This window comes from Cervus canadensis, chromosome 16, assembly GCF_019320065.1.
Source record: "Cervus canadensis isolate Bull #8, Minnesota chromosome 16, ASM1932006v1, whole genome shotgun sequence".
In the NCBI taxonomy this organism is placed as follows: domain Eukaryota; kingdom Metazoa; phylum Chordata; class Mammalia; order Artiodactyla; family Cervidae; genus Cervus; species Cervus canadensis.
The window spans coordinates 9,327,368-9,342,895 of record NC_057401.1 but is presented as its reverse complement, the minus strand read 5'-3'; the positions used below and the strand labels follow the sequence as shown (position 1 = coordinate 9,342,895).

The window sequence follows — 15,528 nt, the reverse complement described above, 5'->3', positions numbered from 1 at the left end:
GTCCCTAAGCTTCTTTTGTGTAGAAATGTAAGAACCTGCCTTGCCTATAATCCTGTTCATATGGATTTTTAAGCAACTATCTTTGAGCCATCATTAACAGGAGAGGAAAACTTTGACATGTTACCTTGGGCAAGCTCACGGTTCTCTGGATTTCAGTCTTCTCAAAGCCCACTCTAATCTCCCCTTCCTGAGTAAGAAGCGCAGTCCCCGTGGACATCCTGCAAGTGATGGGGGAGCTTAAGGAATGATCGCTAGCCCATCCATCTCGGAGGCTGCCAGACTGGCTTTAGAGAGGCAGTTTGAGGGGAAAAACAGAGACCTGATGGTCAATACATCTAGCTTGAAGAGCAGGAGAAGGGGGGGTCTGACTTAGCTGGTAAGCCAAGCCAACATGATGAATCTACTTTTCAAACCAGAGCCAGATTAAACTTCTGTTGATGTGCTGTAGAGAAATGTCAGGACCAGAGAACTTCTAAAAAGGAGAGGAGAAACTTGTTGAAGATCTTTCTTCCTATAAAATATGCTTTTACCCTCAGGCCCTGCCTCTTTGGATCATGCCGGATGGTATCCTATTTCTCCTGAGGTTATAGTTTATGTCAAAAGAAATAGACTTCACTTCGATGAGTTCTGAAGGAGGCAAAGAAGAGTCCCAGAACAGTAGTTTTTAAAGTGACCTTAGATGCCATTTAAGCCAAACCCCTGTCTAGCATAGGAGTCACATATTCACATCTCCATGATTTGTAGACTGATGATCAGGGGCAGGTTTTAAACTTCTCAAGAATTTTTTTTAGGATTGATCCTATTCCAGTTTTTTTCCATATTGCATCATGGAGACTGTGAGGGGAAAGTAATGAAGTCCATAAGAAGAGAGTGGAGTTGATAGCCTTCTTCCTAGTGACACGGCCAGTTTTGCATCTGGGAAAAAATTTTCCATTTTGCAACTGAAATACCCTTGGTTGTAGGAGGAAATGTTGAGAGAGGCCATAGTCTGAACCTCAGAAATCCTATTTCTGAAACTGACTACTATGAAACATTTTTACCTCCTCTGGCACATTTTTTCTCCTTCCACAAGGGTAAAAGTGGTGTTTCTGGATAGTAAATTGATAGTACTTTTGTGCTGCTTGGATGAACCTATTCCTTAATAGATTGTATATTATACTTTATTGGATGGTCATCTTGTTAGTGTCTAAAGGTAATCTTTCATTTCATAGCATTTCCTCTCCTCATTTGTGTGTCAGGCACCATGCCACATACTGAGAATACACAGGTGATTAGATAAATTTTCTGCCCTCAAAGATCTTGTCTAGCAAGTAATATAGGTGTTTTAATAAGTATATGTAGAGAACTCCATGGAAACAAAGTCAGGGCAAACCTGTTGGTGTGATGGAGCATTGGATGAGGAGGGCTTCAGGTAGGATATATCTCAAAGCATGAGCTTTTTAGATGTTCAAGGTGTGGTCCATAGGGAAGGACATGGATAGAGGCAGAGGTATAAACATGCAGAGAGTGTGTGGTAGTCTCTAATGCATTCTAGGAACCTGGGAACATTGCACTTCTTATTTTGTCCCTTTTACTTTGGCGGAGCCATGTGACTAGTTTAGGATAGTGAGTTGGAAGCAAAAGTGAAATATCACTTCTGGGCCGAAGCTTTTAATAGCTTGTTTGAGACTGTCCAGAGCTCTTTTGTCCTTCTGGAACACACTGGCAACATCAGAAATGATGACTGTTCGGTCAGTCTGGTGAACACAGCACTCCATCAACCCTTGATGCACACGGACATGAGTGAGAAATATACTTGCTTTTTTCGAGTCACTGAGATTTTGGATTGCTTGTTACTTCCTATAGCCTAGTCTATTTCTCTAATTCAGTGCAAAATTAAGAAGTAAATATGGTGTGTCTGCAATATACGATACAGGATATCTGATGGACTTGTTGGGAATGGAGGAAAATGAGATTGGAAATATGGGCAGGACCAAATTATGAGAAACTCTGTCACTATTGCTGGGAAGTTAACTAGATTCAAACTGCTCCAATAAGTCAGAGTCTGCTGCTTTAGTGCTAACCCTATACTCCCTGTTGGAAGTTTCTGTGGTGGCTCAGTGGGTATAGGGTCCACCTGCAGGGGACTCTGCAGAGTCCCAATGCAGGGGACGTGGGTTTGATCCCTGAGTCAGGAAGACTGCCTGGAGAAGGAAATGGCAACCCACTCCAGTATTCTTGCCTGGGAAATCCCATGGACAGGGGAGCCTGCCAGGCTACAGTCCCTCGGGTGGCAGAGTCAGATGTGACTTAGTGACTAAACAACAACAACAAACTATCTTTCCTGTAAGCTTAAGAGGTCTGGATCCAGAAGAGTTAGAGGAGAGGCTGGGATGGATGTGGCCCAGGGAGCGTGGACTGGGTGTGGCACTCCGTCTGTTGCATTCCAGCTGTGCTGTGCAAAAGAAACAGAGAAAGATGGGTTTGTCCTTGGACCAGTATCTCTTCATCAGTGATTCCTCCCTGTATCCTATTTATCTTAAGCTAGACCTTTCAGGTCAGGAAGCTTGCATTTGTGTTAGCATTTTAAAAATTTGAATTATTTGAGTTCACCCATTCTCCCGCTTCCTGTTCATTGGATCCAAATCTGGCACTGTTTATTGCAGCTTTGGATTTTCTTTTTCTGCTCTACTGTTCCTTTTTAGTCTTGTTTCCCATCGCACATTGCCACCTCTCACATTCTCCATGCAGCCTACTCACCAGCAAACCAGATTGGCCAGTGTCTTCCCAGATGTCCTCGCCTCTGTGACTTCATTTACACAGCCCCCTTGCGTCCAAGGCCTCAGAGTGGGATGTTTGTTATCGCTGAAGTTCTACCCATCCTCTAGGATCCAGGAGTTCATTTGCTATTTTTTTCATAAGGCTTCCTGTTTGTTTGTGTTTTTTTTTTTTTGTTTGTTTGTTTGTTTTAGCTTCCTGTCTTTAGAGGGAATTTATCTCTGACTTCTCTGGGCTTTTCCTTCTCTTTTAGGACCCTGACTTCACTGAGATGTTGTATTAGGGGTATTTGGGGGCATGACCAGACCCAAAGATCAAGGGCAAGAACTTTGTCTTGATTATCTTAGCAGTCCTGCTAGGACTTAGCAGTGCTTTGAACATATTGGGCATTCATATTTTTAAAAATTGGAAACCCTGAAATTGGAGGCCTTTTAACTGAAAGCATAAAAACATTAATGGAAAGCTTTGTCTAATTTCCTCTGCTTTATTCCTTTGGAGGCTGTCTGTTAGGCACATAGCCTTCCCTACCACACCTCCCAATTTAGCACCAACACCAAATGTCCTTCTCTGGAAGATTATTTTCTTCAGATAGTGATAAAGATGTTTAGTCAGAACAGAGTGAACATCAGCTCCTTTGGAAGAAAGGCTATGCACTGAAAGTCAGTAAACAGAAGATGAACATTAGTGGAAAGTAATCTCCTTTCTGGGGGCAGACAGGGTGGAGAGCAGACAATGTAGAGAAGAAAGTGTGCCCCCCACCCCTCTGAGAGATTATAAATGTGTACCCAAAACAACAGAGTGATGTTTCACTTGAGGAAGGGGAGTTGCAGCAAACTCAGGTAAAAAACAATCTTAAATACAAATATTTAAGAATTTAAGGTAGCATGTAAATGAGATACTCTAAGCTTTAGAGGAAATAGCCCATTCTTTGACAAAGATGGGGATATTTCCTATGTAGTACTTTCTCTCTATCCAGACACAAATGATATCTTTTCCTTTGTTCCACTCCTATTGGAAAAATAGCACAAAAGTTCAAGCCCCGCTGATATTGGGTTGGTGCTATCCTCTTCATGTAAGAAAGTGCTACATTGGGAATATCCCATCTTTGCAGAAGGATGGGCTAAAATCTTATTTGGGACTATTTTTCTTCTAAAGCTTCAAATAGCTTTATCATTGGAGATGGGTTTTGCAGAGTGTCAATATGTGTCTGTAAGGTATGAATGGCGATATGTGGTGCTACTGAAGTTTTATTGTGTAGAATTGCAAAGTATGTGTGAAAGGTAGAGCTAGGAGAGGTGTTAGATTAATTTTCAAGTTGTGTTTATCCCAAAGGAAAGTATTTTGATGTTGTGAATATGTGTGCTACTTATTAGGGAAGATATTACTTTTTTAAAATTATAATTTATTTAGCTGCAATAGGTCTTAGTTGCGGCATGCAGGATCCTTTTTAGCTGTAGCATGTGAACTCTTAGTTGCTGCACATGGGATCTAGTTCTCTGACCAGGGATGAAACCCGGGCCCCCTGCCTTGGGTATGCGGAGTCTTAACCACTGGACCACCAGGGAAGTCCTGAGCTATTACTTCTTGACTTGCTTTCCAGTGTGCATTTGAGTAGCCATTAAATAACTTGATAAATGAAACAACATATTATGTATTAACTAGCCTAATGACCCAGATGGTCTGCTAAATATATCTGTGGGAGAATAAATTGGTAGATATTTTATATGGGGTGGTCAAGGACATTGAAACTGAGATTCTAATGACAGGAAATAGTCATTTGGGGATGAAGGAACTTTCTAGGCAAGGTAAGTATAAAGGCCTCTAGGCAAGGTAAGCATAAAGGCCTCAAAGTGGAAATGAACTTGGCCTGTGAGAAGACCAAAAAGAAGGCTACTGAGGCTGGAGCAGAGGGACCTGTGCAGAACAATAGGACATGTGGTTGGAGAGGGGTACAGATCAAGTAGTACTTTGTAAGTCAGGATAAAGAATTTAGATTCAGTGCTTAGTATGAGGGGGCTTTGCAGGTGGCACTAGTGGTAAAGAATCTGCTTGCCAATGCAGGAGACATAAGAGATGCAGGTTTGAACCCTGGGTGGGGAAGATGCCCTGGAGAAGGGCATGGTAACCCACTCCAGTATTCCTGCTTGGAGAATCCCATGGACAGAAGAGCCTCATGGGCTCCCGTCCATAGGGTCGGAAAGAGTTGGACACAACCTAAGTGACTTAGCACACACGCTTAGTATGGAAAGTAATGGGAAGCCATTAGTGTATTTTAAGGGAAAAAACACTCTGCTTGGGGGTGACTTATGGATTAGAGGAAAGCAAGAGAAGATGGGGTGGTAGCTGGGGGTAAGCACGAAGTAGGTTGGGGCAGCTGTCCAGAACTGGGGTGGTAGCAACGGGGCTGGGCAAGAGTGGATAGATTCGGGAGCAGTTAAGAGAAAGTGGGTGTGGTGAAAGAAGCAGCCAGATGGGCAGACAGGTGGGATAAGCCTCTAGGTAAGTGGGAAAACATCTCCTATAGGAATTTCATCTCCATTTAGACTGTAGGAACTCCAAGCTCTGAAAAAAAATGTCTTCTGCAGTCACTGAGGACCTGGCTCACCATTGACTTTTGATCTTTGAAGATAATTCCATAATTAGGTTGTTGCATTTTCCCCACCCTCTTTGCTTTCTCTCTAGTCAGACTTCTTAGATTTCAGGGGGGCGGTGAATAGGAGGGCTTCCGAGGATGGCCACGTTTGACCTGAGGAAAAGCCCACAGTCACTTGTTCGGTCAGCCTCAAATTTCAAAGGAAAGGCTTGGCTCTAATTGTGCTAAGGGCCAGGGGTTTTACATACCTAATTTATCATTCCATTCTCTTGAAAACATTGTGAGGTACATTTTGAAATTCCAGTTTTCCAAAACAAAAACAAAAAACGGGTGAGGCTCAGATATTTTCATCATTGTGCTCAAAGTCACACACACAGTTTGTAAGGGTAGAGCCAGGACTGAAGCCAGAATCGGGCTCCCTACGCTCTCCACATCGCTACTGAGTTGGGGTTAGTCTGTTTTCCTTTTCTTCTCATTACCACACAGACTCCATCAAAGAACCCAGTAGAAGGAAGGCCGTGATTTCTCTCTCTCTCTCTCTCTTTATGGACTGTATGTGCCTCCCCTCCACCACAGAGTGCCTAGTAAGGTGCTCAGCAAACGTTCCGTGCCTGGAGGCAACACCGTCTTCCTGGGGCCGCAAACGGGGCTGGGGTGAGGAGTGAGGCAGTGCTGTGAGGTGGACCGCGCTGCTGCCGCGGCTGCCAGGTGATGGGGAGGGACGCTTCAGTCTGTGCCTTGACTCGAAGGCATTTTCCATTTCCTAGTCCCCTCCCGCTCTCCATCCCTCACCTCTCGCCCCTGGACTTCAGCTCAGGCCCCTCTGGGAGCGTCCCTTGCCGCGGGGCTGACAACACTTGGGGGCGCAGGGTCCCGGTTCTCCGAGCTCTTGCCCATCTGTGCGCAGAACGTCGTTCCGGGGCGCCTGGAGCCCGGCGGGCATTGACGTCAAGCGGCGGCGAAGCGCTGCCTACAGACGGTTGACCCGGACCCTCCTCCACACCCCCTTCCTTCCTTCATCGCCCCCTCCTTCTTCCCTGCGCCCCGGCTCAGGCTCGCTATAAAAGGTGGGAGCGCGGGGTGCCCGAGTAGCGCCGAGTTTCAGCACCATGGAGAGCCCCCGCCTGCGCCTGCTGCCCGTCCTGGGCGCCGCCCTGCTGCTGCTGCTACCTTTGCTGGGCGCCTTAGCCCAGGAGGACGCCGAGCTCCAGCCGCGAGCCCTGGACATCTACTCCGCCGTGGAGGATGCCTCCCATGAGAAGGAGCTGGTCGGTACCCCCCTCGCCCCTGACTCCCCTGGCTTTGCTGCGAGGTTCCTTGCTTTGTATGCATTTCTCTCTCCCTGCCTCTCCACCCCGATTCCCAGAGTCAGGGTCCGGGGAGGTGGGCACAGATCCCCGGCTCCCGCTCTCACCCGAAGAACGTCTTGAGCCCACGGGCTCCAGATAGTCTGTGGAGCAACTCCCTGATCCCGGCTCCTCGGAGCAACAGGAGTCTCCGCGGCTCCTGGCCCTGCGGTCAGTCCGTGGGACAGCGCTCGCTAAGTTTCCACCCCTCGAACGTCCCTCTTTGCAGAGTCCAGGGGAGGAGTGTGTGGTGCCCCGGTTCCTTATAACTAGGGCTGCAAGTGAGCACCTGGGCTGGGCGCACAGCCAAGGCGGCAACTTGGGGATCCGGGGGGCGGTGTGTTGCAGATTGAAGCGCTGCAGGAAGTTCTGAAGAAGCTCAAGAGTAAACGCATTCCAATTTATGAGAAGAAGTATGGCCAAGTCCCCATGGTAAGGCTTCGGGGTCACCCCTCCCCATGCTTTTCCACGAGGAAATGCACCCCCTTGAACCTTAGACACCAGCTTCTTCCCAGGATGTGGCTATTCATTCAGAAAATGGGTTTGCAGAGTTCCGTGGGCTCCCCCTTTGCTTCCACCGTGTCAACCCTTTCCTCTTGGTCTCTAAAGATAAGAGTAGACTGGCCATTCCGGAAGATCGACCAGCTGGTACCAGGGATCTGCCCTTGGGTTTCTGTGGAAAGCAGTATTTCCTGAAAATATGCTTTTATTTATTTATTTTTTTAATATCCCAAAGAATTCTCTGAGTGGAAGAGTCCTTGAATCTAGTCAATTCTTGTTCCTGTAATTTACTTCCTGCCTTCTGAAGCACTGCCAGTTTTTAAAAACCTAAGTTGGTGTAAAGAATCTTGATTCCTGTCTGTTCACCTTCCTTGAATAACACACACACACACACACATTTTAATCTTTTTTCTTGGGATGAGAAGGTGGATACAGGCAGCAAGGATTGTGAGGTCTATTGTTTATTAGATGAAAAGGTCTGGTTGATTTTTTTTTTTTTTTTTTTGATGAGCAACTGAAGGACCCAGCAAAGGTAACTTCCCTGAAAAAAGGTAGAAGACAGTAGGAGGAATTCAATAATTTAAATTTCATTCTTCTTATGTTCTCTCTCTCAAATGATAAGCACAAGGCTCTCCTTGTTTCAAGCCTGACTACACTTAGACCCACGGTGACGGTGGCAGGGTTCATCTCCCTCCCCAGAGGCAGACTTTGTGACGGGGAGACGCGCCTGTTGGGAGCACAGGTGCGCTTCTGCGGCGTGACTACACGTTGTGTTGTTTGCAGTGTGACGCGGGAGAGCAGTGCGCCGTGCGGAAAGGAGCTAGGATTGGGAAGCTGTGTGACTGTCCCCGAGGAACCTCCTGCAATTCCTTCCTCCTGAAGTGCTTATGAGGCACCCATGCGTCTCCTTAAGCCCCCTCCCCACTTTCCCCAGGGGCCAACACCTTCATCCCTGGAGTTTAGCTTTAGCAACAAAGTTTGCCGTTTCCCTCTAAGGAAAAGGGGGCTCTCTTCCTGCTGTTTCCAAATAAAAAGAACACATTAGATGTTACTGTGTGAAGGGTAATGCCTTGTATGGTGTTGATATGTGTACAAAGTATTCTATTCTTATTTTCTCTGTCTGGCAAACTTTTAAAAGTGGATATTTAAGTAGAGAGGAAGACCTTCACTTTGCAAATTGTATTTTTGTAGGTGGCATGACAGGATGAAAATTAGATCAGTTAAAATCTTGACAGATGACATCACAACCTGGAAAATAAATCACCCAAGCATCACAAACTGAAGCATGTACAAATTATACATAATAAAGTGTTTTTCATAATTGCTCATAGTGCATTGTTGTTTCTGCCTAAGTAATTTAAATAGGAAAGGTGGGATTAATCATGCTGTTGTTTTCAAGGAAAAATATTTTTAAAATAGTGGTCCACTGGGAAAACAGCACCAGGACTCCGAGGAGCTTTCATCATTAATTAGGAGTTTGCTGCACAAACTTTGGTACATTATTTTGCTTTGATTGCAGTGGTGTGCGAAGTGTGTGTGTGTGTGTATGGGTGTATTTGTGGGTGCTGTGTGTGTGTGTGTGTGAGAAGAGAGAGAGAGATGAAATGAAGATGATTGGAGTTGAGTTGATACATTTTGTTTATTAAAACCTTTAGCTAGAACCCTTAAACAGGGAGAACAATAGAAGAGAAATTATTTCAGCCTTTAGTCACATTAAGAACAATTTGAAAAATTAAGAATTTTGTTTTGATAATTCCTTTATTAGAAGTTATGCCTTGGTTAAAAAAGTAGACTCTTTGGGGGTTGTTTTATGTCCAGAGGAAGGTAAATACCTGTTTTAGCTGCTCTAAGGGTGTGAGACCCAATAATTACCACTGTTTAATACACAATCTTGGAAATATTCTCAGTTCAAAGGAAAAAATGGTCATTTCAGTAAACAGTTTTGAAGGGAACAAGTGAAATCAATGAAGGCAGGTTCAACTCGAGAAATACAAAAATCTTAAATGTAAAGTTTAGGAGCCATTAAATGTTTCTGAGTGCTTACCTGAGGTCACATTTCTGGGACTGTAAATCAAACTAAATAATATTTAGGAAGAAGCATCCTGAGAAGAACAGTGGCTTTTTCCTAATGCAAACTCAGGAGGCCCTTGCATAAAAATAGAATGTAAAAATAAAGTCCCTCCACTGATTCTTAGGGACCTAGAATATAGTGTTTAAAATATTGCCATACACAATCGCCCTTTTCTCTTATTGCCCTTTGCTTTTATTATTACCGTTAGCATGACTGGTCCTCTTAATTATCCTGCAAGATACTATTATCACTTTTTTTTCCCCAGAGTAGGGAGCAGACACCAAGAGAGAAGGCAGGACTAGCTCAATCAATCCTAAATCATGATTTCAGCTGTAATTTCTCCAAAGGTTTGTCTTTTCTCTCTGTATCACCCCAGTCAATTGAGCAGGCTGTATGGACTCTCAAATTCCCCAGAAAACACTTCTTTCTTTAATAGAAATTAGATCAATATATTTTAGGGGAGTCACATTTCCATTTGAATACCAGGCTTAGTTGTGATTGAAATGTGTTGCATTTTAATTTTTAAAAACTGAAAAGAGTAATTAAATAGTTTCATAGTCCACTGCTTTTCCAGAAAGCAGTTCAATTGAAATTCTAATCTTCTTCTTGAGTATCTTAACTCTACCCATTCATTTCAGTCCTAAGTAAGTAAGATGAGGAAACTGTTTTAATCGTTGGTTAGTGCATAGACAAGACCCTCAGGGATAACACTTAGAACTGCTTCCTATTTTACCCTGTAGTGTTTCTCCCCGAAGCAAGAAGTGTTGGAAGAATTTGCAGTTGAAAAAAAGAATAAGAATATTTTAAGAATATTGTTCTAAACCCCTTTAATTTGTACCCCTCACCATTACCCCTGCTATATCATCCCTCCTTTCTTATTTAATACAACTAAAGGGTGTGGACTTATGGGAGATTGATAAGGGAGAATCTGTGGGCTGGATAGGGAATGACTTTGTCTGAAAATTTTTTGTAGGGGCCCAGATTTTAAGTTCATAGTGCTAATACCATTTTACATTGGTGATGGCAACACATAATCTTAAGCAGCTTGTAAGAAGTAACTTTGCTTTCTCATTTTATCAGTATAAGAGCCTCTCTTCAAATAGAATGTCTTAGTATGTTTAATGATCGAAGGTCCCTGTGGAGAGGACAAGAATGTAAAGATCAAGAAAGTTGAAATGAGCAAAGCTGTCGCCCATATGGAAGCTTCCATATATATATACCCTAGAGACTTTCTGTGTGTGAATAGTGGGTGCTTGCTCAGTCATGTCTGACTCTTTGTGACTCCAAGGGCGTAGCCTGCCAGCCTTCTCTGTCCATGGGATTTCCCAGGCAAGAATACTGGAGTGGGTTGCCATTTCCTCCTTCTGAGATTGGCTGAAAGATCGAGGGTCTGAGAATTGACAAGCTCCTCCATCTGAAGGTCTGAGGAATGATAAAGCATGGGAGTAGAGCAGTGGTTCTCACAGGAGCCTGGGGATGACATGTGAAGATTGCTGTCTGACTTTTCTCAATTGCACACAATCGTTCCTCTTCCTATGGTGATTACTGATATTATACCCCTTACCCTGTGCCAGAATCTGCAGGGCTCTGAAGGACCCAGATTCTATTTGTGTACCTGTACCCTCTCCCAATCCCGAAAATGGCACAACTGACTCTAGGTATTGGCAGAGATTCTTTGTTCGACCCAACTTTAGTTGGGCTCCCGAACCTTGTCCTAGACCCATCTGTGTACTTCCTTGCAAAATATAATATTACCGAGAGCCCTGCTAAGTCAGTTTATCAAAAAATCCCCCACCCTGGACATCTGATCACTCTCCAAATATGATCAAGTTCCTTACCCTCCCCACCCCTTAGGTGATGTCTGATCACCCTGGCCCCACCTTCGCCAAAGAGCTTGTTAGGTCAGTTTAGCCAGGGTCTCCCCTTTTACCTCTTAGTAACTTTCCATTCACAGACCTCCCACCTGTCCCTAGGCCATAAGTTACTACTTGCTCATCTGGACTTGCGCCCCCTTTTGTACCTAAGTCTCTTTCCCCTTATGACAATAGTCCTGAATAAAATTCGTTTTTATGGCTTTAACTACTGTCCAGCTATAGCTTTTTTTTGACAGTGTGAAGTGTAGTTAGGGAAGGAGGTTTAGGATTGTTTAGTTTAAATAAGAACCTCAGATGGTTCTGCTAAGCTTCCTCTTCCAGAACCACTATAACACTGAGCTAATTTTTAACATAATTCATTCATTCCACACTTTTTCAAGTATTTCCATGTGCTAGGTACTGAAAACATAATGGTAAGTAAGATAGATATAATTCCTGTTCTCATAGAGTTTATAGTCTAGTGATTGACAGTCCAGTGGCAAGAAAAATTAATAACAAAAATTATAAGCCATGAGAAATTCTATGAAGGACATGGTGATATCAAAAGAGCAGTCAGGAGAGGTGATATTTGAGCTGAGAGTTGAAGGGTAAGGAGCCAGTCATGTCAAAGACAGAGTGGTTGGAAGGAGAAGAAATGACAAAGGGCTTCAGGCAGATGTTATGACATATTCAAAGGCAGGATAGATGTTGACATGCTTGAGGAACTGAAAGAAGACCCAGGACTCTTAGCAGATGAATGCCAGATGAGGAGAGGCACAAGTAGCTATCCCTGTGAATAGTTCTTTGGGTTCCCTTGGGTGTACACAGTTGCCTTGATCAGATGCCAGGTGATATTAGCGGATATTCATAGGTCACAGATATTTCATGGGAAGGTAGGACTGAGAGTAAGGAGGGGGTTGTCCTGGCATAAACTTTCAGTATTCTTTGTCTCGGTGATGGATGATAGAATTCTCTTACCTGGCTAATGTGTTTACTGTTGGTTTCCTTTACCTTCCTAAGCATGTGTCTGCTCTTCAGGGTATCTAGTCTTGAGGATCTGTCAGCAAAATTATTTTGACTTGAAAATAATTTGTGTGAATATTTCTAGCTGGTGTTCCCAGCACTATTGAGAGGAAGAATCAGCAGAAAGGAAGAGGTTAAAAATTTAGAAGAAAAGAGAGATAATTGATGAAGCAAGCTCTTGGTCAGAGATGAGGGGATAGGATTAGGAGACAAGAAAAAGATTAGTTTGTAGGAAGAGTGGGAGGGTGGGAGAACATGGTGTAGACAGATACAGGTGACTTTGTAGGTGTGATGGCAAGAAGTTGGATGGTTATTTAATGGCTTCTGTTTTCCAAGGGAAGTAGGATGTAAAGTCTTCTGCTGAGGAGATGAAGCAAATTGTCCATTCAGTAATTATATGTACACAATATGGAAATTGATAATAGCCAGGTCTCTGCCATAATGTGAGAGAGTCACCATATGATGTGATACATCAAATGCTAGACAGAGAGAAAAATGAATTTAGAAGACCCAAGTGGTATTCGAATATTCTTTGAAGAATGTATATTTAAAAAGATGATGATTGGAAAAACTTAGTTAAGGCGTGGGAAATAGTGTGAACGAAAGTGCATAGGGAAAAGGGAACGCAGGAAGAAATAACTTGAGTGCTGAGTCCATTGGTGTCCACATGGTGTGAACCGGTGAAGGAGGAGACAGGGGTGCTCAGGGTGTGGGGTAAGGACCCAGGCTTTGTTCCTGGTAGCAGAATGACACGATTAGGGCTGTGCTTTAGAAAGCTCTCTGATTGCACACCAAGAGAGGGACCAGAGAGGGAGCCACGCGCAAGAAAGGCCGGGCAGGAGGCTGTCTCAGAGGTCTAGGAAAGACGTGATGAGGGCTTGGATAGATAAAAGCGGTAAGAATGGACAGGAGGGACAAGAAAAAGACATCATTCAGGGGAAAGTCCACAGCAGTAGTTTCCCCAAACTCTTCTGTCCGTAATGGTGTTTTCTCTTGTAGTAAAATAATGTGGAGGTGGGGGTGCCAAAGCTAGATATATCCAATTTTTGATTGTTATAACTCAAAGTTTAGCATACTTGCATTTAAAAAGTCAGGTTTATTTAGGTATAATTTGTATATAATAAAATTCATCCTTTTGAAATGTACATTCCCTATGTTTTCAATGTTCATTTTTAGATGTTTTAATTTTTATTTTTGGCTACACCACACAGCATGTGGGATCTTATTTCCCCAAGCAGGGATCAAACCCATGGCCCTTATATTGGAAGTGCGGCATCTTAACCAATTGACTGTCAGAGAAGTCCCCAATTTCATTGTTAAAATGATCTTTCTTTAATGAAATGATTGTGAAAATAGATGGTGGTTGTTTTCCTAATGCTTCCGTTAACAAAACAGAATTTGGCATCTCTATTTTCAAATGCCAGAATTTGGGAAGACATTTGACTGGTCTAGAAAATCTGGAAATCTGGAAGCCATTGAACTCATGGAGGCTTTTAAAATGAGGAATCTGAAAGGCTGGGAGGATGGTAGCTGCCAGAGAAAGGAAACATGGAGAAAGACGCTTGTTGGGGGACAGGACTGAAATCTTGAAGGCGGGCTTCTCTAGATATGCTCTAGATTCCAATTCATGTGTGGTTTCACCAGAACAGAGGTAAGTGCAGGGTTGCCTTGCAGAGGAAGCAGGAAGCCTGGTTTCCACTCGTGGCCCTGCTACTAATGAGTTGGGCAGCCTTGCAGGGCTTCCAACAGGCAGACATCTACGATTCCCCCTCCAGTTGAGATATTTGGACACTGAATTAGACTTTATTTGATCACATCTAATATTCTATGTTTGAGCAACTGGGAAATAAAGCAAATAAGCTTCAATCCAAATTGGTTTTGACTTTACTTGAACCATGGGCTTCCCTTGATAGCTCAGTTGGTAAAGAATCCGTCTGCAATGCAGAAGACCCCAGTTTGATTCCTGGGTAGGGAGGATCCTCTGGAGAAGGGATAGGCTACCTACTCCAGTATTCTTGGGATTCCCCTGTGGATCAGCTGGTAAAGAATCTGCCTGCAATGCGGGCAGATCAAACCTGGGTTTGATCCCTGAGTTGGTAAGATCCCCTGGAGAAGGGAAAGGCTACCCACTCCAGTATTCTTGCCTGGAGAATTCATGGACTGTATAGTCCATGGGGTTGCAAAGAGTTGGACATGACTGAGCAACTTTCACTTACTTGAACCACAGGCAAGAATGAACCACAAGAAAGAATGAAATTGAAATCACCTCAATTTAAGTTTGAGTTTTATTTTATTTATTTTAATTTTTGGCTGCACCACACAGCATGGGGGACTTTCCAACAAGGAATGGAACCTGTGCTGTTCGCAGTGGAAGTGTGGGGTCTTAACCACTGCACCAACAGGGGAGTTCTAAGTTTGAATTTTAAAATAACTAATAATTTTCTTCAGATAGGTTTTGAATTTATTAGTTATTTAGAATTTTTTTAAAGTTTTAGATTTATTATTTAGTATTTTTTGGTGCTATTATGTATGCTTTTTAGTTCTATCACATTGCATAATTGGTTGATTTGTATATAGGAATATTCCATACTATGTACACTGGCAAGAGCCTGTAATGTTCCTGAACTTTCCCATTCAGTTCAGTTCAGTTCAGTCACTCAGTAGTGTCCGACTCTTTGCGACCCCATGAATCGCAGCACGTCAGACCTCCCTGTCCATCACCAACTCCCGGAGTTTACTCAAACTCATGCCCATTGAGTTGGTGATGCCATCCAGCCATCTCATCCTCTGTTGTCCCCTTCTCCTCCTGCTCCCAATCCCTCCCAGCATCTGTTGTCCCCTTCTCCTCCTGCTCCCAATCCCTCCCCTTCCAATGAGTCAATTCTTCGCATGAGGTGGCCAAAGTATTGGAGTTTCAGCTTCGGCATCAGTCCTTCCAATGAACACCCAGGACTTGCCTCCTTCAGGATGGACTGGTTGGATCTCCTTGCAGTCCAAGGGACTCTCAAGAGTCTTCTCCAACACCACAGTTCAAAAGCATCAATTCTTCAGTGTTCAGCTTTCTTCACAGTCCAACTCTCACATCCATACATGACCACTGGAAAAACCATAGCCTTGGCTAGACGGACCTTAGTTAGCTTTAAATATTTTTTATATATTCTCTTAGATGTTCTATGTAGACGATTGTGTTATCTGAAAATACGGGTAGTTTTCAATTCCTTTCTAATTCTTATACTTTCACTTACCGTTTTATTACATTGACTAGGTCTATCAGTAATAGAATAGAGGTGTCAGTATATAGAGGGGACAGCAGGCCTTCTTACTGATGCTTGACTTCAGTGACAGTGCTTCTAAAGCTTAACAGGGAATGTGTGTGTGTGTATT

At 43.5% G+C, this 15,528-nt stretch overlaps 1 protein-coding gene across 1 annotated transcript; it reads left to right on the top strand.

Moving 5' to 3' along the window:
• The first annotated feature begins 6,048 nt into the window (after positions 1–6,048).
• CARTPT (CART prepropeptide) lies at positions 6,049–8,527 on the top strand. The gene is made up of 3 exons (XM_043488805.1): positions 6,049–6,618; positions 7,045–7,128; positions 7,981–8,527. Exons 1-3 carry the CDS (start codon positions 6,460–6,462, stop codon positions 8,086–8,088), a joined length of 351 nt encoding a protein of 116 aa, XP_043344740.1. The 5' UTR covers positions 6,049–6,459; the 3' UTR covers positions 8,089–8,527.
• The last annotated feature ends 7,001 nt before the right edge of the window (positions 8,528–15,528 follow it).

What these genes read in the sequence shown, in the direction of transcription:
- CARTPT (XM_043488805.1), top strand. Translation starts at nt 6,460, where the DNA reads ATGGAGAGCCCCCGCCTGCGCCTGCTGCCCGTCCTGGGCGCCGCCCTG. An exon ending in CCTCCCATGAGAAGGAGCTG is followed by an intron (nt 6,619 to 7,044) that starts GTCGGTACCCCC and finishes GGTGTGTTGCAG; the next exon opens with ATTGAAGCGCTGCAGGAAGT. An exon ending in AGTATGGCCAAGTCCCCATG is followed by an intron (nt 7,129 to 7,980) that starts GTAAGGCTTCGG and finishes TGTTGTTTGCAG; the next exon opens with TGTGACGCGGGAGAGCAGTG.